The following is a 24318-nucleotide window of genomic DNA, read 5'->3' on the forward strand; positions in this document are numbered from 1 at the left end:
AACTGAAGCAGCTCTGCACTGTGCATTAGGCTAAGGGCGTGAGGTCACCCATTCCAGATGGGCACGAGAGCTTTATTCTACCCCAAGCCCAGGCCATGTGCCTCCGCTGGACAGCCCTTCCCAGATGGGGGGCTGCATTGAAGAAAGGGACAGAATGAATGGGAGGATGTGGCCATGGCCTGAGTGCAGCCTGTCTACTGCATGAGGGGCAAAACTCCACAGATTCGATGCACAGGAGGTACCAACAAGTCAGAAACACCTGCTGGGTTCCCAGAAACCACAGATTTAGGGGGCCTCCACCTGGGTGCACCTTTGTAGACCAGTGTATAATACTACGTTTCAGAGGGTGAGGAAGGATCAGAAGGTGCCAGAAACACACTCCTGACACTCGGCAGCCTTGACCCGTGTGGGGTTCACTTCCCCGCTGCAGCCAGCATCACCCCGAGAGCATCACAGTCACCTTCCTACCACTCAGTGGTTTCTTACACTTCTTCCCACCCTCATTTGCCTTCCGTACATCCTGCTGTTCAGAACCACAGCACCGCTGAGTCTGGATGTGACAGAGAAGCCAGGAGCTCAGGAGCTTGGCTGGGTCCAAGAGCTGAAAGAAAACTGACCCCATGTCCCCACTTCTATAGGCTACAGCTCCATCACCTGTCCTAGGAGAATGCCCTGTGTTGGGAACATGGACCCCCCGCCCTGCCCTCCCCAAAGGCTGTCCATCTGCAGACAAGTTTCCCTTTGCCATCCACCACTTGGGTGAGGTCATCCTCTGCAATGGTCAGTGACAATGGCCACCACTGTGTGGGACCATGACCCAGCTTTCCATGCAACATTCCCATTCTTACCATTTCTCTCCCACTTGCCCTCTAGTGGATTACCCGTTCCCATGAAAGCTTCTGTCCTCTTCAATACCACCCTACTTCACTAAATCGATTGCACAACTGGGGCGTGACCTGAAGTTTGGAAGCCACGGGCAATCCAGAATTAATGCTGGCACTGCAGACCTGTTCTCGCCGACCCCACCTGCTGCCAGGAGTGGCTGTAGTGCATCAGAGAAATGGGTATGCTCCCACCAGGCGCTGGCCGGTGGTCCCGAACAAACCCCTCAAGCCCTCCGTTTTCACATCCCTCACCCAAGAGAGACCAAGTGTGGAGGGGAACTGGTGAATCATTGAGGTCATAGGGCTGCCCTTTCCCTGATGCATGGCCTGCCACGTGATGTCCCCCACCCCTGCCCCACCCAGTGCGCTGTAGGGTACATGACGCACCGGGTGATGATCTCTCCAGAACATTGCCTGACATTGCCGATGTTGGGAATGTTGGGCACGTGAGCTCTGGGGTCCACTTGATCTCAAGGAGCACAGTGTGGGCAGGAACAGGAGGGAACGCTGTCGAGATGGGCAGGACGGTTTCTGTGTAACCTGCCTCCCCACTCAGGGCCAAGCTGGGCCCCCACAACTCCCCTTCTGTGGCTCCTCACACCACCACCACCACTCGCTCCTCGAGAAAGCTCCAGGTCTTCTCTTCATACAAGACCCAGCACCCAAGCAAACCAAACAGCACGGTTAGCTGAGGGCCCCCAGCCTCCATCCACTCACTCTCCTTATTATAATAAATCAACAAATCAGAAAGATGAGAAACTGATCCACGCTGGTACCATGATGCTCCGTACGGCAGCTGCTATACTGTTAATGTCAATCATGCCTCTGGGGTGTGAGGTGCTTTGCTTTTTATGACACATCTCCCCTTCATCATATAGACATGACCAGTGTTGACCGATAAATTACGCCCTGTCACCAGATTCCCAAGGCTGTGAACGGGGATAACTGTTCCCCGTTCTGCAGGGTGGTATGAACAAGCAGAGATGAAGGCTGACTCCTACAAGGATGCTGGGCCTTGACTCAGTGTCAGAAGAGAGAAATTGTCCCATTTTTTAACCTAATGCATGGCGTTTTCTAACAGTGACAACACGAGTACTCATAGCTTCAATCTGCTGAGTGCCCCAGAACGGACCGAGCATGCACACCGCTGTACCTGCCGTGACGGTCACCCTGGGGCCACCAGCAGGGGCTGCCGCTCTCCACAGCACAGGTGGGGCCACCGCAGCTCGGCCACAGGGACTGGATCGCCGAGCTCACACAACTGGCACCTGAGGCTGCCTGACTCCAAACCCCTGGCTCTGACCAGGGCACCAACTTTGCTGGAGGCTCAGCTTCCACTTCTGTGCAATTGCAGGTTTGCCACATTCTCTGAGCCTGTGATTTCTGGTCCAATTTGTGAAGAAGACATCTCTATGCCCTGGGACGGCCCTGGGATATGCAAATGGAGACGAAGCAGGACGGGGCCCCTGAAACCCAGCTCTTCAGTGCAGTGTAGGTGGGACGAACTTCTGCCCTCAGGGCAGCAGGCAGGCCAGGGGGTTGGTGACGAGGGATCAGGCTGGCTTCTCACAGATCCTGTCCTCACTGCAAACTCGGAGCTCCACATTCTCCTTTCATGGGGAGGGCATCATGGTCCTGGTCCAAAGGCTGGGGGTGTCCGGCTTGCTGTAGGATTCTAATCCGAGAGTGGAATGACTCTTGGTGATTTTTCTAAGTTGTGCCATTGGAGCTCAGAAGGGAGGCGCCTTCCCCTGAAGAGAGGACCAGTGGAACCACGTCCTGCCGGATGCTCCGCGGCATTGATGTGCCGAATGTTCTCTGGATTCTCTCACAGACCCTTGCCTACCTGTGCCCTGAGCTCATCCTTTTCCCAGTTTCTTCTTCTCTCCTTGGAGATAACAATACCCCCAGGCAGCCAGCACCCCAACTAGGTGCTGAGGTGCCCTGTGTCCTCTGAGCTTCACAGGATCTGGTGGGATGGGCAGGGCAGGTGCCGTCAGCCTGGTATCAAGTCTTTCCTACTAGAGACTGGACATTCACAGCACACTCGATGGCCCTGGTGGCCCCAATTGGGGGCCACTGCGTCTGTCACTCCATTTTACAGAGGAGGTGGTTGAGGCCCGAGGATGTTGACCCAGTTGGCTGAAAGGAAGCATGGGAAGCTGGACTCAACACCAGCTTTGAGGACTGGGGGAGGGGAGACGGAGTTATTGACCCAGAGTCCCAGGATGGGGGCAGAGCCTGGCTTAGTCTCTCTTCCGGGCCCACCACTCTCTCCACCACACTGTGGGGCTGGCCACGCAGAGAGTGAGGCTACAGCCTCTGCCGGGCTGCTCACAAGGCTGGCAGCTTAGGCACCAGCGTTTGGAGAATCCATCTGCCTCAGTAACATCAGTATTGCAGACTGTCATCTTTGAGGGAGGCAAAGCACAGACGAAAATGCAATGCAGTGGGATGGGGCTTGGGCCGTTTCTAAATAAAGTGGCCCCATGGATTCTGACTGGTAATAGGGTCCCAACATCCCCACTACTATGCACATCGGAGAAAACCAAAGCACCCCGAGGAATCTGGTGCTAGAAAATCGCAAAAGACATAAATAACATGCCTGATAGATCTGTATTCAGAAATAAATGGCCTCATTCTAAATACAGAAAATCTTATTTATTCCTGCTTGCATCTGCTGCCTTTTTTTCTGCCTCTAAATATTTTATCCAAGGTGCCGGGAGCAGAATTAAATGGGGGGTTAAAAAAGAAATCGGTGAATGTCAAGCCAGGAGGCAAGTAGAGCTTTTACCTTGCAAGGCTCACAGCCTCCCTGGCTAATCAGCGGCGTGTGATTTGCATATTACACACTGTGAGCATCTCATTATCCTCATCGGAGAGACCTGCAAACCCCAGCGCTTGCACACCCAGGGCCCCTGCATTGGTCCCCACACCCCGGCTGCTTGGGCCAGCCACCAGAGGGCAGTGTCCCCTTCCCCGCAGGGCAGAAGAAACGAAGTCCGGGTTTGAGGGTTTCAGTTTCTGTTCCAGGGCCGGGTGGGTGGAACAGATTTTCCTTATAGCTCACTGGCTGCTAACCTGTAGCTTCTCCCGTCCTCTTTCTGTTTGTGCTGGGGCGGGGGGAAGGCACAGATACTTGTCTCTACAGCTGGAGTCTTCCAAGTAGAAAATTTTCAAGCTGCTTTTGTGGGGTGGGCTGCCCAAGGCCTCGGACGGTGCCTTGGGCCCCACGTGTGGGTGGGCCGTTTAAGCCGCTGCAAGCCTGGGCCACACCACATCCTGGCCAAGAGGGGTCCCGTGTGCAGTACAGGAAGGGCAGTGCGGTAAGGGCCCAGCAATCCCAGGAGATGGTGACATTTGGCATAAATAAACCCTAGGTCCTCACACTTTTGTTAAAGTAGGTATTTGATTAAGCAACTTACTTGGAATCCACCTTTCTTTCACATGTACACACAAGCAAGTGCGAGTCTATATGCACACAAATGAATGCACACGTATACACAAGTGTGTACACACACACACACACACACACATGGACTCCCGCCTCTTCTAGGACTCTCCTCTGCTTGGGTGCTAGCCTGCTTGGGGAGATCTCAGGGCAGAAAGCACCTGTCCCTTCTCTGTTCCTGTGCCATGTGAGCCACAGTCAATGAGGCCCATAACGTTGCAAAGTTTATTTCCCCGGATCCCCAAAGCTCTCTGGTATGTGGTTTTCAATTCCCTTTTCAGCTTTACTTTCCCTTAATGATGATTTTTCCAGACTCAGTTAAATGCTATAATGAAATGAAAGTAATTCTATAAAACCCTGGCCCATAGAGAGAGCCCGCATCCCCACGTGCTGGAGATAACCCCACAAAGCCTGAGCTAGGAAAGCCACTGGACACAGCTTGGCTGTTAGGAAAACCATGGCCTCACCTTCCTCAAATTTCAGCCATAACCACTCATGATGATTTCTCTCTCATTTCTGGCTTTATTTTGTTTTAATGTGCATGGCCACCAATGTATAATAGGTTACACTCCCTGAAGAATCCATGGAAACCTTGATTTGTCTTAGGAATAAGGGTCAATTTCTGGCATGTTGAGTATTTTGGGGAGGAGAGGCCAAATGCTGAGGTCTGTCTCTCTATTCTTAAGTGCCAGAGCCTATCGGGATCCCTGACACCATGGCCAGGGCCCCCTAAGTGCCAAGGCAGGTGGAGAAGCCAGAGGTCAGGCGTGCTCAGCAGCTGACCGCTGGGAGGAGCCACAGAGCCCGACCGGAGGGTATTGCTTCGTGGCAGCCACCTCCCATGGTCTGGAACATGGGAGGGAAAGATTTGTCTATCAAAGCCGGAAGGGGAACCCTGAGACACCCCCTGCCTGTCTATCATGAGTCATCCTTAGGGAGGTGACCGTGTAGGGAGACAGCCACAAATGTTCTCATCATCATCTTATCCCCTGGTGACGCTAAGTCTCCCCAGTAGAACAGGCTTATGCGAGTGTCATCTTGCAAGATCTAGTGAAAGACAGAAATGGGAGAAGAGCCTGGGGACTATGTACTGGTGATATCTTGATGGAAGGACGTTTGGGGAAAAGTTCAAAGAGTTAGCTCTTGAATTAATACATTAAATTGCTGCTTGGTTTTCTGATTTTCATGTTTTTGTGGTCTTAAACCAGACTATGTCATTCTGCCGAAAGTGTCTAAATTGTGTTGAAGACTTGTACCACATAATTAGGACTTGATTAAATACCATCTTGTATTATGTAAACTTCTTGCAGGCTGATCCAGATCATAAAGCATCTTTGTTTGCCACGAGGAGCCTGGGGGGATTCGGTGCAGGATAAATGCATGAATGCACACCTGGTGATGCAAGGAAGCGCTGCTTCACAGGAGAGTCCCAGCTTCCCAGACGGCTGCCATATGTCGATCCCGTGAGGGGAGGGTTTGACTCACATCCCTCCCTCATCTTCTCCTTTCCTTCACTTTATAAAGGCCTGTACTGTGTCGGGCACTGTGTTTTCATGGTGAGTAATCAATGCTCGGCACGGAGCAGAGGCTTGGCATCCAATTCCTGAATAAATGAGTGGCATGGGGCCCACTGCCAAGCCTTAGACTATCTTCCTTATGGAATGGACTTTGTTACATGCAAATTCCTCACAGTCCTCATACCTGTCTGGAGACATGGGCACCAGGATTGGGGGGGCAACCATGTGGAGCTGGGGGAGAGCTGACCTTTAACAGAACCTTGTGATTGGGAGAAAGGGAGGCCAGAGTGTGATTAAGAGAGTCTGAGCTGAACACATAAAAGAGTCCAAAAAAATGATGGTGTGGAGCAGAGAATAAGTTGATCTCGAATCTTCCATAGTCTAGAGGATTTGTCCTGAAGGCCAGGGAGAGCCTGCTTCCTCCAAGATGTGATGCAGCAGCCTCCTGGCTGGGCGCCTTCCCAGGAACATCTATTTAAAATCCCAACACTTCACAGGTTTAGTGTCCATGCAGGGGCCTGGGTTTTTCTTTTAATAAAGTAAGTGCCAGATGCCCTTATTCCTATAAAAAGAACAACATGCTGGCTGGATTTTTTTTTTCTCATTAAAAGCTGAAAGGTCACATCTTCTTTGGGTACAGCCAGCAGCCAGTAGTTCCTGGGCCCATCTTCCATTGAATGGACAATTCTTGTCCTTGCATGGAATGTACTCTGATTCATTAGCTTGAGCAGAGAGAGAGTAGATGCTCTGCCTCCCTAGAGACTGCTGGGTCCCTGGGCTCTGGGGTGTGCTTGGGGCTCAGAGATACAGCTTGTGCCATTAGAGACATCAGGCCTACGTGTTGGACCTCTGCCCAATGCAAGAAGCAGTTTAGGACAACCCAACATGATGACAGTGACCTCCCTCTGTTTGACCTTCCAGGACGGCCTCTTCCAGGGTTGGGGAGCTAAGCAAGAATGTGAATTGACCCAAAACCTGACTCCTCCAGTCAGCTGCTTCTGTTCACTTGTTGTAGAATCAGTGACAGACAAGACTAAGTCTTCTTCATGCCTCCAAGGTCAGGTTACCCCAACGTGGAGAAGCTGAGGGGCCATTTCACCCACCTGTACCTTCTTAAGGGCAGCTCTTAGCACAGCAAAAAGTTATACTAGTAATGCTAATTTTATATAAGGAAAGGAAAATGGGGGTGAAAGAAAGAAAATCAAGTTGAATCCTTTACAGCAGATAATTTCACCAGAGCGTAGAGAGGTATCAGAATGGCTGGATAAGCTTTTCCTAATGCACAAGTGCCCTGTGTGTGGGAGAAAGGAAAGGGGAAGGAGATGGGGACACTCCCTGAGCTCTGTCCCCACTGCTTATGACTAGAGACCTTTGCTCCAGCAGGTTCACTAAGTACATGTAAATATTTACAGGTAAATATTTCATTGCGAAGTCATTTGGCTTGAATACAGAGTTTATGTCATCACATGTGTTTACAGGACTGATATTTAAGTATGAAAATGTTAGTGATAGGAGGGAGTTTAGAGTTATCTAATCCATTCCAGCAGTGTTTTCAGAAAAGGGAAAAGAAACTAAGGCCTAACTAAGGTTAGGAAAGTAGTCTGACGGCCACATGCAAAAGTTTGGATGGGATGTCTGAGTCTCAAATAAAACTGTTTCAGATACACCCGGCATGGAGCCTGACTGGTCCTCATTCAAGCACTGGCAACTTGAGTTTTCATAGAACTGTGTTAATAAAACTCTCACTATTAGAGTAAATATAGTCTAACGTCCCAGTGATGTAAGAACACAGAGAGACTAAAAGGAATTGGAGCTCCCAAGGGCATCAAGGATTTTAGCCACAAACACTCACATTTCATTAAGCTTCTGTAACAAAAAGATGGAGATGGGCTTGTCTTAATCTCACAACTTATGCATAACGAAAAAAACTTAAAACATATAAGCACTGGATATCGTATATTATTTATCAAAATCTCTCAGGACTAGGTAATTGTCAGCAAAACTTTGCAAGACCAGTGGGTACTCTTCTTATATTTTGAGAGAATGTTCCCCCTTACACTGCTCTTATTTCTGATTTCACAAGTCCAAGCAGATCATTTCCTCATGTTAAATTAAAATCATCAGTCGTCTTTCTAAGACACTAACAAAGCTTTTGCTGGCTTTTCAAAGATTTAGCTTCTAACTCTGAGAACCTGAGGTTTGCTGTCAAGAGCTGCTCATTGGGAACCGTGTGCACTAATTCACAGACTTCACAGAGACCCAAGAGGAACAGAGCTGACTGCAAGGTGGTCAACCTTCCCAAAGAAACCATCACACAGGGACGCCTGGGTTGTTCAGTGGTTGAGCATCTGCCTTTGGCCCGGGGCGTGATCCTGGAGACCCGGGATCAAGTCCCACGTCGGGCTCCCTGCATGGAGCCTGCTTCTCCCTCTGCCTCTGTCTCTGCCTTTCTCTCTCTCTGTGTCTTTTATGAATAAATAAAATCTTTAAAAAAAAAAGAAACCATCACACAAGATGGTGATTCTGATTATTCCTCTTAGCTATTAGCCATTAAGGATGCAAAATGGTGAGTCTGCAATGATAAAAAGTTACCCTAGCTATTTCTTGGAATATCCTGCCTCAGTGGTATATGGATGGTCCAATGTGTTTCTCACATTTCTATTGAAAATAGAATAGAGAATAGAATTTTCTATTGAAAATTTTTATTTTTAGAAATTCGCTAACCTCACATGTGCTCTGGCAGGCAGTGCACCCCTCCCCACTGTCCTCCTTTCACGTCTCCCACCTCCTAGCATCCATTCTGAATAGACTGGCCCTGTGGGATCCCTGTTATTCTCTGGATGCTTTCTGAATCTGATCCTCTAACCTTCTCATTGATTTTAAGAGATCCCAGCATCCCTGCAGTTAATTTCTCTTTTGCTCTGGTGCCCAGATTTGAGGTATGCTCTTTGCAAGAGTGCAGCCCAGAGGTAGAATCTTTAAAGCTGCTTCTTCATGTTGTCTGGTTTTCCCTGCTCTGAACAGTAGCTGGCATGGTACTTCCTGGGCTCTGCTGGTGAGTTATGGACAATAATTATGAACAGAAATGCCTACCAGTGTCATTTCCAGCCTCCCGGGACCATGGTGACTCATGGGGGGCAGAACCCCCACCCCAACCACACTCTGATATAGCGGCATGTGTGATCATGGTGGGAGAGTCTCTGTGTTGTTCTGAATTATAGAAGGTGGTGTTTGGTTTGCTTTGTTTGTGTGTTTTATTATTTACAGAGACCTAGCCTATCCTGGCTCCTCCCCGTCTCATTGGATAGGACTTAAGTCTGGGGAGGAGAATGCTGAGCTGCCAAAGTAGAAGTCATGAGCTCTGCCTTAACACTGACTGCAGGGCAGGCTCTGGACCACGTTGCTCTTGTTTCCTCAAGCTGAAGCTGTGTTCCCCTTGCAGGGTCCCTGGCTGCCATCCTAGATGCCACGGGCCTCCAACCAGATGTCCCCAAGGCAGAGAACTGTTCCTTCTTCAGCATGTACTGCTGCCTCACCTTGCCTTGCCCAGATAATCAGAAGACTACCCCCAGATCAACTAGAATAACTCCCCAGCCCCACAACCAAACTGCTGCCAAAATTGCAACTCTTGGCTTGTGGGCTCAGGTGTAGCACAGGTGTAGTAAAATATTACATTAATTACACTCCAAGATAACTGGTCGCCATGGTGATCAGGGGGGTAGTGAAAATCTGTATAGGGAACAAGGAGCCCACAAGAGGGAGATTATGAGTGAGGAAGGCCCTCCCCGTCACTTGGGAGAAATCCCAAGCTGGGCTGCACAGCCATGGTGGCCACCAGGGCTCTGGAGGCTGCTGTGCTCTGAGGTATATGGGTCTAGCTTTTCATTAAAAAAATACCTTTGTTCCCTCCATGGTAGACACCATCTATTCTGGGCACACAGGCATCTGAGACTTGCCACATCTGAGACGTCAAAAGCTGCCGGCCGCAGGGGACAGGCAGGCAGGCAGGCAGAAGGTTTGTCTTCTTGGAATGTTTCATACCCACGTGCTGGTGTGTAATAACACGTACTAGGTGCTGGCGGTTTTGTGTGGTGCTGTGTTACTGTGCCTGTGCTTTCATGGATATGCTCATCCAACAGGCATTCAAGAGAATTCTTTGAGGGGGGTATCCGAGCTCTTAGTTTTCAGACGAGGGACAAAGATTCATGTGTTCTTCAGGCAACTGGCAGCTGAGGGGCAGAGTGGGGACTCAAACTCAGGCCTTTTGGGCTGGAAGTCTGTGCTCTGAGGAACGCCTTGCATGGGGCCAGCTGCATTCAGGGCTCCTGCCAAGTGCAGGCCACACCAAGGTGATGGTCTGCTTAACCTGAGCAGCGATCCAAGCCTACTTACATATGCAGAAAAATGAAACGTAGAAAGTACCCCAAGAGGCATGTGCTTGGGGGGTTGGGTTTGGAGTCACTTACTGGCTGTGTGACCGCAGAGGAGTCACTTAACATTGGTAAGGCAAAGCTTCCACAGCCATGACACAGGCTAATGTGGTGCTTTCTTCATAAGGCCCCCCCATGGAGGATGCGATGCATTAAACGTGCAGCATGGCGTGCGGGAAGCACTCAATCAAAGTCAGATATTCCTGTTCTTACTCCTTCAGTGGGTAACTCCAACTCGCATTAACCAGGGGGTGGTCAGGGCCTGGGTAGCCATAATCCCACAGCCTTCCTCTCCTGGTAGGAGTGTCGCCAGCATCCCCAGTGTCACCCCTACTTCCTTCATCTTTGGGGACAAACAGTGAAACATAATTAGAATGAGGTTCACATCAGGCTGTTATACTTGCTGAGGGACGTTTGTGGGCATGGAAGTCCTGATAACGGCAAAGGGAGGGAGACCAGCTGCCTTCCTTGGGAAGCTGACATCCTCAGGACAGTTTCTAGAATGCCTATGTCTAGGGGGCCAGATAAGAACTGTGTGTGTGGGTGACAGGCTGGCAGGGCAGTCAGATGGAATTTGAGGGAGGCCTGAGGCCATGGCGGGTGCAGATGCACTCAGACCAGCCCAGATGGAGACTGGCCGTCTTAGTTTCCCCTGTGTGCCTCACACCTTCAACCCCTGCCGTGGACCACCATCTGGAATCTGGAAGCCTGAAGGCATCCCTCTGTGGATGAGGACGGTGTATGCAGAACGAACCCCATCCCTAGCGATGCCAGAGCTGAGTGAGTAGTGAACAGTTGTAGCTTTTCCTCGTGTCTCTCTGCAGGTAATATTTAGATGCTATCCAAGTCCAAGTCATCAATACTTTATGGAGCTGGAGACTAGGGCGAGGCAGGAAAAGTGCTCATTTTAGTTACATTAAATACTGAGAGCAATAAGCTTACTGCTCACAATGACTGCTCTTGGGTTTGGCCAATGCTCTGCCATATGGCACCTCATAGGTCTGTGGCTTTTCCAGAATTTGGGGTAATTTCATCATAACTTCCATGTGATAAACTCCCTTAGAAGTCACAGACAAAGTGGAATATAATTTTTTTAAGTATTTAACTTCTACCAGCACTCATGAAATGTGATTTTTTTTTTTTTTTTTTTTTTTTTTTTACCGAGTCACAAGACTTTGGTGCTCATAAAGAAAACCACTATCTCTGTGGCAGGTGTGCCAGTAAGGAGTGAGGGACGGGAGTCCAGCTCGGGGAACTGCAAGGCAGAGGGAGGGTTGCCCAGGAGATGTTCATATCAGTACACAGATCCCTCCCAGGCTGATCTGGAACTCCAAACGCACTTCCTGCATAAAGATACTACAGACAATAACTTAGGAGTGGATAGAATTTAATAGCCCTCAAAACCAATGTCGGGGAAGAATCAACGATACATTAATGCTCCTGACTCCTGGCAATGCTAGATGAGAAACGGGGGTTGACAGCTGCTGTGTTTCCAGTTTGGGGAAATTATAGGGTAAAGTGATAGTAGGTGGAACAGCGGGGCTCCCGGCACCAGGAGCCAAGCTACAAATCTATAGTTTGAATAATAACATATGGACTTGAGCACAATTTCAAGTCCATTGAACGACGGGCTGCATAACTTATTTTAAAACCATTGGTCCAGTCTGAATGATGTTCGATGGCTGCATAAATTCTCTTCGATCCACCACCAGGGCAGCTTGCTAGCAGCTGAAGTGCCCTAACCAGGTACTGCAGAGACGGTTAGTATCAACGAACCTCATCAAGGATCTGCACGCCAGAGTGGCTCCGTATGCATCGCGAGAGATCATGACGTAAATGCATGTCCAGAAGTTGAAAGAATAGCTTAAGAGGCATTGGAAACACTTTCTCAGCAACAAGATGTTGTGCAGTATATCCCGCAGCTCCCCTCTTACCGTCTGAGGCTAGGACTGTGCCCCGGAACACTGACAGTCACAGAGGGTCCCAGGTGGCCTGGTCGGCTTGTGATGTGCACCACATGGGTGCTGGACACATCACACCGCACGGGACCCCATGGCAGACACAGCTCCCCGAGGACTTACCAAACCATGAATCACACCCAAGGCACGAGTCATTGAGTGACTCTGATTTATCTACACGGGCCCACCTGACCTTTCATGCACGTCTATCAGGGTACCTCACTGGTTTAAAAAGTTGCCAGGTCATTAGTGGTGACCTTGTACAAGATGCTCTAGGAAACAGCGTCAAGAGTTGCAGAACAGGCCTGAGTCTTGTCCTGGCTTTGTAGCCTCTGGACGCCAAGTCTGAACCTAGCAGGTGAGGACAAGGCTTAGGTGTTAGGTGTGCAGCACGGAAGGAGGCAGCCCAGCAACACTCTACCTGATTTCGCTGCAGGCCAGACCACAGTGGGAACCGTGTTTCTAGAGCATTCTGAGCTGGACCAACCACAAATGTGCTAACATACCTCCGTCCACAGCAGCTGTGGGAAGGGGGCCTCTTTGGCCCAGCCTGGCAGCCACATCCCCACTTGTTCCACACCAGTCCTGCAGGTGGGCACTAGGAGTCAGCACAGGGCACTGAGGGGCAGGGGGCATGGACCTGGGGGCTCCCAGCTAGGTGGACAGAGTGCTATGGGGGCCATGCTCCAGGGAGGAGGTGGGAGCGCCAGGGGCTATTGGAAATGGGAGGCTGGGACAACAGTGGGCACCAGGCATGGGCACAGCAGGAGGCGCTGCAGTCTGCCTGGGCTTTTCCCGAGATCTGGTCACTGTCACGCAGGTGATGCCAGACTGGATGGACCCTAGAACCAAGCTAGAGGAACACACACAAGGGAAGCTAGAGGAGGGCTAGCATCATTCCTGCTGACGTCCACCAGCCAAGGCTACCTGGCCAAGCCGGGTCCTCGGATCTTGCCACAACTTCCAAGTACCTTTGGATGAGTTCGGGTTAAAATTCAGCCCTGGGATTTCAGCCACACCAAACCACGTATTAAGTAAATACCCTTCAGGCCACTTTCTTGGTGCGGCCCATCACCCCAGCCGGATGACTCCAGGCTGCATGCTAAGTTCTCTGCCCCTCCCACCCTCACCAGTGTCTTATGGGAGTTGAGGAGATAAAGACTTCTCTACATTGGGGGCAGGCCTGCTTCTCAAGTGACCCCCATACATCCCATGTTCCCCTGGGGTATAAGCCACTTCATGACAAGGGCATGTCAGTGAATAGTGGTATTTAATTTGGGGGTATGCCTGTGACTTCTGTGGCAGTAGAGGTATGGATGATTCGCGCAGTTGGGTTGAAACCCTGAATGACCCCAAGTCTCATTAGAAAATCACATGCCACCAATTCTGCACTGTACCAGCATGCCCCGGGTGTATGCTGATGATGGGGAAGACAAAAACCCTAGAAACCATCATATAAACCTGACAAAAGTGTGAATTCTTAACAGAATCCTGGATTGGAGTTCTCAAAAAACTCCAGGAACATCTTACTTTTAGATCCTGCATAGCCAGCTTCCGTAAACCCTTAAAACAGTTGTAGGACACTATTAAGCAGTTTTAGACCTTATACTAAAGTCAAAACTCTGTGTCACTGCCTGACATTTGCCCAGAACAATAAAACAAAGATTGCATTTTGCTATCGAAATCCATCTGTGGCCACCGCGTGCCAGTCGATGACTCCAGCGAATCAGGGAGGCACACGGCGCTGAGTCCCTAGCAGCACGTGGGTTGCTTCAGCTCCTGGACAAGATTTTCCCACAGAGTGGGTGCACACCTCTGGTCAAGGAGTGCAGGTGTCTGGCTGCCCCCTCGTCTCCCACCTCTTCTCTCCCTCAGCCGTCAGCATTCTGAAATGTTCAATGTATGTAAACCCCTTTAGGGAAACGATACTGCAAATAGATACCACGTTCTGCTTTCTGCTGCCGACAGGCCATGGCCTGCAGGATTGCTTCCCACTGACACAGCCCGGCCTCTCCTCAGAACCAATATCTCCAAGCACGTCAGGCCCTCTGGAAACACTTTCAGGGTGTTTCCTTCCCAACCTACCCCCACCCCGCCCCAAATTAATTAATTTCTTTTTTCTTTTTTTGGAAGCATCTGGGAGTAAAACAGTTAAATCACAGACTAGGAAAAAGACAATTTTCCAAGTTTACACATTATTCAAACAGGAACCAAGATTCCCCTGGGGCTCTGGGTGGTGGGGGGCCCAACTCCAGAAATCCAAACATCTATAACCTTCCAGGGAACAGCAGTAAGTAGATTAAGCTGCCACATCAGCTATGATTGATTTAAAATATTTGGGGCTCTGTTATCGCACCAACACAATTTCGTGTAAATGCCTTGAAGAAAAATTTCCTTTCAGTGGATTTGCTCAAGCTGAAGCTTAACTTGACTCGCCAAGCAATGAGCTTTTTATTTTATTAGGAAGATACTAAAGATGATATTTTAAATCTTCAGGTTATGGATTTTTTTTTTAAAGAGATTAGTCCTAGAGCTGTGTAGACTCTTACCGCCAGGACTCCAGGACCTTTCTTCTTTTTTCAGGGGGGGTGCTTTTAGATTGCTGTGCACTGACCTCTCTGGAACTCGAGGCCTGCTGCTCATGGGGCTGGATGTGCACACAAAGCGTGACCACAGTGAACACCGGCTGGTTGTCTTTTTATTCCAATGACACCGTCATGCGGGGCCAAGGACAATACGACAATTAAGCCTTCAGGTTGATTCTCTTGGGGCCCAGAAAGCAACTTCAAAAACTGGGACCCTGAGTGCAATCCTGAATGCTCTGAGTCTTGCCCCACATCAGAATAAAACTACCCCGGGGAGGGGGGTGCCCACTTATGGCATCAGGAAGGGAGACTTGGCTGAGGGGATGGGATGGAGAAGGGCTCAAGGGACCTCTAGGGGATGATGAGATGCTCCATGTCCTGACAGGGGTGCACAGTATATACATCTGTCCAACGCATCAAACTGTGTTCTGATGCTTGTGCATTTCATTGTATACAACGGGTATCTCAACTTTTTCTTTTAAATTTACGAATCGGACAGCCCGGGTGGCTCAGCGGTTTAGCGCTGCCTTGAGCCCAGGGCGTGATCCTGGAGACCCGGGATCGAGTCCCACGTCGGGCTCCCTGCATGGAGCCTGCTTCTCCCTCTGCCTGTGTCTCTGCCTCTCTCTCTCTGTGTCTCTCATGAATAAATAAATAAAATATTTTAAAAAAATTATGAATCAAGTTGTTGGACTTTTTGCTTCAGAGACCTCAGTGAAATGATGATGGTGAGGGATTCTGAGCTTACATACCTCTCTGCTCTATGCTCTGTGCTGCATAAAGCCCCCAACGCAGTCTCAGCTGGAGGAAACACAGCACTGAGGAAAAAACAGTCTTTTCTGGGCTTGATGATTCCTTGATTGCCCTCCGACCCGGCCTAGCATGGTGCCTTGTCACCGTGGCTGTGTGGTCTCAGGCAGGTAGGCTCAGAAGACATAAGCCGTTTACCGGCCCAATGTTGGTGCAGAAACATCCTGACCCACACCTGCATTTGGAGAAAGGGAGTTGCCCTGGACTTGAACAATGGTACTCCCTAGGACTTGCTCCATAACTTCGTGTGACCTTGGGCACATCACTTTAGCTCTTCTTGCCTCACCTGGGGAATGCCGGTGACACTCCTGTTACAGTGTTGTTGTGAGGGATACTACGAGCTGAATGTTATGTCCCCCAAAATTCACACTGAAGCCTAAGTTCCCAGCAGGATGATGTTAGGAGGTGGGGTCTTTGGGAGGGGATGAGCTCATGAGGGGGGAGCCCCCATGATGGCATCAGTGTCCTGATAAGGGGACAAGGAGACCAGATCTCTCTCCCTGTCTCCTTGCCACGTGTGGGTGCGGTGGGAAGACAACAGCTGTGAGTGAGGAGGGCTCCTCCACGGCCACCGGCGAGGCTGGCACTGTGATTGTGGACTTGCAGCCCTCAGGACTGTGAGGAATGCATGCTTGTGGTGCAAGCCCCTGCTCTACAGTGCTCTTTAGAGCAGCCCCAGAGGACTCAGACAGACGGTTAAACGAAGCAACAGATAAGAAAGTGCTCACAACAGTGACCGGAACGTGATAGCAATCAATACATGTTGTTGCTGTCAGGACAAAAGTCTCATTAGTATGGAGACGGATTATAAATGTTTAAGAGAGCTTCCCGCTCGATTTTTAGTTATTTAATAATGCATTCAGTTAGAGAACTCTGGCGCCAGAAGTAAAACAGTTGTAGAAAATGTCCACCGAGGAGGATGTACCCGGGACGGCAAATCACCTAGACCGGCTTCTTTTTTTTTTTTTTTTCCTAGACCGGCTTCTTTGGAAAGCTTTACCTGTTATTTCTTCTCCAGCTCTCCCTCCCCAGGCAACACAAGGTACTCCACCTCTTGGGAAGGGCGTGGATAAGCCTTTGCATTTGCAAACCTCCCAGGATGGCGCCTCCTGCCCCTTCTGCCAGGAGCTTGGGTTCTGGAAAGCCCCACACACCTGGCCACTAGGTGAGGGCTCCCACCGACCTTCTGATGCTCCCCGAAGCACCAACAGCTTCTCTTTGTAATGCAGCACAACCTCATGAAACCGGAGACTCAGTTACAGCTGAAGTCAAAGGAAACAACCACCACACCCCGTCTAGCAGCAGCAGGGTCACCGCCTCCTGCTGCCCGCCCCGTGCACCTTACCTTCATACAGCCAGTCACTGAGGCCGTTGTAAATCACGCCTTCCTTCCCCGTTGAGACCACACGGATGGCCTGCTTCCCGACGTGCGCGCAGTAGTAGATATTGTTTTCAAAGATAAATATCTAATTGGGAAGAGAGAAAACATAGTGTTAATGAAGGATATGGTTATAAATAGGGTGCTCTTAAGAAATCTGAAGTTGGTGATGTGATTTGCTTTTTCCTGGTGCATTTATTTGACAGAACCACGGCGCTATTGGGATCATCTGGGCTCACTCACTTATGTTTCTGGTTAATCAGAGACTCCAATGTTACACAGTTTGCCCCATGCTCTCATCTTCCAGGACTGGACAACCTGTGGTCTGATACCTTAGGTACTTCCCTGTCAAACTGCACTATTTTAACCGTTGCATTGTTCCTAGCAATTAAGATTGAGGGGCTGAAAAACTGGAAATCTGGCATTTATTCATTCAATATTCACCAAAAATTATTTAGTGGCACCTATTAAGTGCCACTCACAGGAGACACAGTGATCAATGGAGTGGGACATATAATGTGCTTTCATTCTACTTAAAATCCGGTAAAGAAGACAAACTTTACCAGGAGAATGTTCTGATGGGGTCAGGTGGAGCAGAAACATGTAACAGGGTTCCCTAACTTAGGTCAAAGAAGTCACTGAGAAAATGGTTCAAAAAACTTTTTTTATTGTGGAAAGATATACATGGCACACAACGTGCCACCATGACCAATTTTATGTGATAATCTGGTAGCATTAGGTACATTCTCCTTGCTGTGTCACCATCACCACCACCATCTCCAGAACTTTTCCATCGTCCCCAGCCGAGATTCTGTGCCCACGAGACCCTGACCTTCAGCCCTCCACAGCCCCTGGCACCCTCTGATTCTGCCAACTGTCTCCACGAATCTGATGCTTCTAAGCACCTCATGTAAATGGAATCACACAACATCGGTCCTCCTGCAATTGGCTTTTTCCCTCAGCCTAAAGGTTCACCCACACTGCGGCAAGTGACAGGGTGTGCAGAAAGTGCTGTTCACGCTGAGGCTTCGTGAAGAGCAGGACGGAGATGGGCCAAGAAGCTTGAAGCACATAGGAAACGGCACAGGAGGGAAGCAGAGCCGAGGTGGGCATGGGGTGTCAGTGGGCTCCACGTGCACTGTCCCATCGGGGCAAGGTGGTGGTGGAGGGAGCCCAGGGACGGCAGGGCCTGTCCCCTGTCGTGGAATCCCTCCAGCAGTGGGGAGCCCTAGATGGCAGCCTGAGGAGGGGAGTGGTACGGTGAGATGGGAGGTTTCTGGTGACGAGAAGGCAGTGGGGCTGTGAACAGGGACTGTGTAGCTGGCACCGTCATCTGAGGGTGCTCACAAGGGAGTGGAGGCAGACACCAGCCAGGGGACACCCAGGTGGGCTTCTAACTGCACTGAGTGAACCCAGGTCTGGCTGAAGGGGTGACATGTGGCAGAGCCATTCCTGAGACACTGGGTGGTGGTGACCCACTTGTGCAGGAAGGGGATGGTCTCAGTCAGTGGTTCTCGAATTCTGATGCCCACCACAATGACCCGGGTTGGGGGGGTGCTTAAAAATCCCACTGTCTGGTCTGTGAGCCCAGCCCCATGAGCAGTACCAAAGGGTGACAGCTGGGAACCAGAATTTTTAAAAAACATCCCACGTGATTCCAATGTGCGGCCAACATCAGGACCCCATGGCCCCGGAAAACCTCATGTCTCCTGAAACTCTGAGCTAGAAAAGGAGCCGACAACATGCTGGTGCTCTCAGAGGTACCGATCGGCTGTGCTCTGCATTTGTGCCCCTGCAGCCCTGCCTTCTGCACCCGCAGAAGTGGCTTCGGGACACGTTGATGCCCGACATCCATGGAAACTGAGCCATGTGGACCGGGACCAGGACTCACACCAGGTGTTGATCTCTCAAACAGACTCTAGGAAAAATACTGTTGACGTCATTGAAGAGACCACGGAGAGGGGGTATTTGGCACAGAACAGCAAAGGGTGGAAATGTTAGCTGTTTTTTATCGAAAATAAAAAAAAAAAAGGCAGTTTCCCCAGGTGGTTCTCGCCAGCGGTAGATTCGAAAGCACCACCGAGTGTCAGTTTTCTGCTCGGGGCTCCGGGTGCTTCAAGCATTCACTTCAACCAGAAACGAGCTGGAAAACTTCCAGACACATAAGTGTACATCATAATTTAACTTCAGTAGTTGTTCTCAGGAGTTTGCCTAAGGGAAAGATGTATTACTAAACTGTAACTTCTCTTATGTCTTCTAAGCCTGTAATAAATTTTTGAACCAAATCAGACTGCAGCCAATTAATATTTTGAGTGAGCATAATTTGCTGTGATAGATAATAAATCTTTTATCACCTTGGTTTTATTTTTAAAGGAAGGAAAATGAAAAGAAACAAGTGTGAAGGAAGGGTGCATTTTGCTCAGGAGACATTTGACGATCTCCAGATGTTCAGGTGGGGTCGGGGGGTTGGGGGGACAGAGCCGAGGGTGGCCACACAGGGCCACGGCAGGCATGGGGGCGAGCAGCTGAGCACCCCACTCTCCGCGCCCTGCTGGGGTCATCACGGGTTCCCAGCACCATGTGCCCACCCCAGCCCTCCTCCCCCCCACCCCCTCCTTCAAGGTGCAGAGACATTAGCTCCCGTCCTGCCTTCTAACTCAGGCTGCTAGGGCTGATGCTACCCTGGTGCCACCTGCAGAGCGCAGATGTCTCTGCTTCCCGTCATCCCCTTCCCCCATTCATCTCACACATTACAGTCCGGATCATCTTTCCTAAAGCACCATCTTTATTACCTCATTGTGTTTCTTGGAACCTGCAGTGGCTTTCAGGTAACTGTGGGATGGAGCTTAAGCGCCTGGTCTGGGGTTCAAGGCCCTCCAGGACTCGGGCCCGACAGTCTCCCTATCTCTCCCACTCTGCAGGAGTTATGGCAGTCCGATGACACACGGGGACACCAGGGGGCAAGGTGGTCTTCAGGGTTTGTGTTTGGAAATGGGAATCCGGATCCTACATAGCTCCAGGCCGCACGAGGGGTCCATGCCACCAGGTTGTGCGAGCACAGAGGATGTGCTATGTGACCTGGGTCAGCTGCTGGACTTCCATGTGCCTCAGATTCTTCACCTGTCACTAGACATGGTAATGGGACCCGACCCTGGGTGGATGTGGAGCACAAGAGGACAAATTTGAAGCACTTAAGGGCAGCACCTGATGCAAAGTAGGGCCTCAACAGCATATCAGTGTGGTCACGGTCATCACCATCAAGACCCATTCTGTCTGGAGGGATGAGGATAGGCTTCACAGAGGAGGTGACATCTGAGCTAGACTAGCTTTTAATTTTGATCAAGTCCAATTTACCTATTTTTTTCTTTTTTTCTCTAGTAGCTCAGGCTTTTCATGTCACATTTAAGAATGGCCAAATCCAAGGTCATGACCATTTACCCCCATGTTTTCTTCTAAGAGTTTTAGAGTTTTACCTCCTACATTTGGGTCTTCGATCCATTTTGGTTTTTGAGTTTTTTTGTTTGTTTTGTTTTGGGTTTTTTTTTTGTGTGTGTGTATGTTGGCCATGCATTTTCCAAATTCTTTTTTTTTTTTTTTTTTTTATTTGTGATAGTCACAGAGAGAGAGAGAGAATGAGGCAGAGACACAGGCAGAGGGAGAAGCAGGCTCCATGCACCGGGAGCCCGACGTGGGATTCGATCCCGGGTCTCCAGGATCGCGCCCTGGGCCAAAGGCAGGCGCCAAACCGCTGCGCCACCCAGGGATCCCAATTTTCCAAATTCTTTATAAACAATTTAATTTTAAAAATAATGCTATGGATGAGGCACTGGCCTTGTTTTGAGGATGAAGACACAAGCAGGGGGACAGTAAGTAACTTGACCAACAGCTCGTTGGTCAGTGGTGCAGCAGGGGTTCAAACCAGGTGGCAAGAGGATGTGAAATGCCGGGCCCAAGGTCACCAGGGGAAGTCAGAGCTCAGGAACTCAGGCAGATCTGTGCTTTCCTCAGCCATGGCATGCCACCTCTTTACAGCGATTTGTTAAATAAACAAAAGATGTGATTTCTAACCAGAAATGAACCAGAGACCATGGACACCTGTCTGAGCCGCAGTAAATCCTCACCCTCCCTCTGGCCACTTCTCTCTTCTGCAGAAGAACATGTATGGACAGGGTAGATGTCATGGTGTCACTGACATCAAGATTCTCCCAGCAGATACAGAAGCCATCACATGGTGCCCCCTTACCTGGGCTTATTCAGGTAAGCCCGGGTCTAGCGCTGTATGTCCACTGGACTTGCCGGCCCCGAGGCCCTGCTAGCTCCCAAATCCTATCAGCCCAGGTTCTAGAATCTGTTCCGTCAAGAGGCTGCCAGCCTCTGTCTCAGGATGGCTTTCCCCGCTGTGGGTGCCCGGTCGGCACTGGGCAGATTCTGCACCTGACAGCTGCTCCGGGGCCTAAGGCCACTGGATTTCGGTCAGTTGGAAAGGCTGCCGAGCCAACAAAACCTGCCATCACCACTGCGACCCTGCGATCCCAGGCACGGAGCCCTGCCCTTGATTCTTTCTTCCAGAAAGCTTTAAAAAATATACCCCACGGGCAAAGCTTCCAGGTGCTTCCTACTCAAGACCTCCTCTCTCCTCCTCACCCACCTGCCCGAGTCCCGGTCATCCTGGGAGGCTCTGCTGGGCTCCGTTCTCCCGGGAGGCCTCATGTCCGCTGCCCTCACTCTGCCTGCCTCTCCTCACCGACACACATGTGGCTGCCTGTGGAGAGGCTTTTGAAAGATGGAGCACAAAATCCAGGCAGAGATGAGGGAGATCAGAAGTGGGGTGGGGTGGGGCCCGCTCTGGGTTATGGCCCTCGGGCCAGTGGCAGCGGCTTCCACGTACAGATGGGAGTGAGACACGTAAGCTCCTCCCAGAAGTGACGAACCAGCCCAGACTTGAGGAGGGTCCATCTCCTGTCCTGCCCAGAACTCAGCCACAGCAGCTGGTGGATATGGTGACAGAGAAGCGGCAGGACCCCCGGGGCCCTGAGAGGCAGGAGAGGTACACCCAGAGGGACCTGGCCCTATGAGGGACCCTCTGAAGCACCTGCTGGCCGAGTGGCACCTGTTCCCCCCTGAAGACTCGCTCACCCCCGAGACCTCACCAGTAAAGGCCATGGAGGGAGGGCTGTCAGTGCACAAACCGGTGAGAGCCTATGTTGGTGGCAGATGCTCCAGCAGAACAACTTTTAAAGACTTTCTCTCCCTGTGCACACGGCTTAAGCAGACAGGGCCTTGGTACCCGGAGTTTCCTCTCTGGGTTCCTTTTGACTTCTCAGCTGACAAGCCTCCACTTTGGTGGAGCCAGGCCTACGTGTCATCTCCTTTGTACCCTGCTGCCCTCCCCTCCACTCTGGTGGCCGCACTACCTCTGCACACAATTGGACATGTTAATCTTTTTAATGGAATAAATTTCAATTAATTTCACAGAAACTTGAGCTGTAGAAGGTTTTCTGGCATCCTGGACCTCCAGCTCACCATGGAGCCTTCAGAGGGGGCGGGAGACCATCCAGACCACAGCCGGGGCACAAGATCTGCCTTCTTCCTCCAGCATGGGAGGGCGGAGAGTCCCAGGTGATGGGACAAGGCTATCGCTGACTGATTCACAACTGAAGAAGGAGACTTTTGGAAAGCAGAATTTGTGGGAATTTTATAGATCAAAATCAGGGAATCTAAAAAGTCTGAGATATCAGGAATAAAGAGGTAGAGTGACTTCAGAGGCATGGGTGGCGGGGCATCATCTGGATGCGGCGAAAAGGCAGGTAGGAGGCTAGAGGCAGAGGAAGCCTGCCATCCTTGATGGACAGATTGAAAGAGGACCGAGGATGGCAGCCTGGGACACGTCAGGGTTTGTGAAGGAGGCAGACGGAAAAAAGGCCGCATGCACTTCCACTGGACAGGAACACCCACGTGAGGTCCCCCCCATAGGCCAGGCTGCAGGGCACCGTCATCAGAGGGGCTGTGGGCCCGAAACTCTCCCTGAATCAAGTTCTTGCAGTGGTTGGCTCATCCCGCTCCATCCACAGCACGCCGGCAAGCACTCCGATGCAAAGGTCAGACAGTTGTCCTGGGGCTTGATTCCTTCTTGTCTGAAAACCCTAGTGACATTAATGTGGGTTTTTACATGCATGCACTGAGCACCTGCTGCTCCACATCCTCCTTCCTCTGAGCCTGAGGGATAAAGCCCACCTGCGTCACTTCCCCTCTCAGAGGTCCTCAGGGCCCCGCTCATCTCTGCCACGTGAGGCCAGTGCTGTACCTCCTGGGGCCTCCTCTCAGCCCAGCCAACGCCCCCTGTGAGACCAGGCCTGGTAGAAACTTCTCTCTTCTTTCTTGCTTGCTTGCTTGATTTCTTTTTAAAGATTCTATTTATTTGTTCATGAGAGACACACCGAGAGAGGCAGAGACACAGGCAGAGGGAGAAGCAGGCTCCGTGCGGGGAGCCCAATGTGGGACTCGATCCCAGGACCCCAGGATCATGCCCTGGGCCACAGGTAGATGCTCAGCCACTGAGCCACCCAGGTGCCCCTCTCCCCTACTCTCTGAGTGCCTACCGTGGAGCTCTGGCCTCCCCGACCTCGGGACTTTGCTGGCACATTCTGATGGTGCCATCCACATTGCCTTCGCTGCTGCCCAGAGCTCCCCCCCTTCAGGACCTGCATGTCTTTCTCCACAGTGCCTTCCAATTCCAGCAGGGTGGGGACGCGTCTCCTGCTCCTTTCTCCCCCCGCAGCATCCTTCACAGGATGACGTGTCTGGCGGTGCTCTGTTAAGTACACATATTAGTTTTCAAACAACTGGCTGGCAGACATGCATCTCCCACAAATTTGCTTTCACTGTGTCTTAACTCACCAAGTCTAATCCCCTCCCTCATTTCTGGGCATTTTAGTTCTTTGTGCTATCCTTGGAGAAGAAGGTGAGAGCCCCACACACAGAGAGTCAGCACACCCCTCGCTCCGAACCGCACCCTGATTTTAAGCAGAGACATCGTGAAGTACAAACCCAATGGGACTGGAAATATAAGGTATATTCACGATTTCCTACAAAACATTTCACATTTTTATGAGGCTGATTTTTCAATCAGCACTTTCGACTATATATGGCTCAGACACTTATGGTTACAGTAAATTCTGTGGAAGTTCAGTTAATTGGAATTCTTTGGAGGAATGTGAACTTTCAGTTAAATAGATTTTCACGGTGAATTCTTGAATCAAAGAAAAGATCTTTATGACTTCAGTCTTTAAAAGGGAAATATTCCCA

At 50.5% G+C, this 24318-nt stretch overlaps 1 protein-coding gene across 4 annotated transcripts in view; it reads right to left on the reverse strand.

Annotated features, from left to right (window-relative positions):
* Positions 1-24318, reverse strand: part of DPP6 (dipeptidyl peptidase like 6) — an 823115-nt gene that overhangs the window by 104740 nt on the left and 694057 nt on the right. For all 4 annotated transcript variants that reach the window (XM_077849559.1, XM_077849557.1, XM_077849556.1 and 1 more), the window contains exon 8: positions 16981-17101. In XM_077849559.1, coding sequence (XP_077705685.1) covers positions 16981-17101 — 121 coding nt within the window. The remainder of the gene's footprint in view (positions 1-16980; positions 17102-24318) is intronic.

The sequence above is a fragment of the Canis aureus genome, chromosome 15, assembly GCF_053574225.1.
Source record: "Canis aureus isolate CA01 chromosome 15, VMU_Caureus_v.1.0, whole genome shotgun sequence".
NCBI lineage: Eukaryota > Metazoa > Chordata > Mammalia > Carnivora > Canidae > Canis > Canis aureus.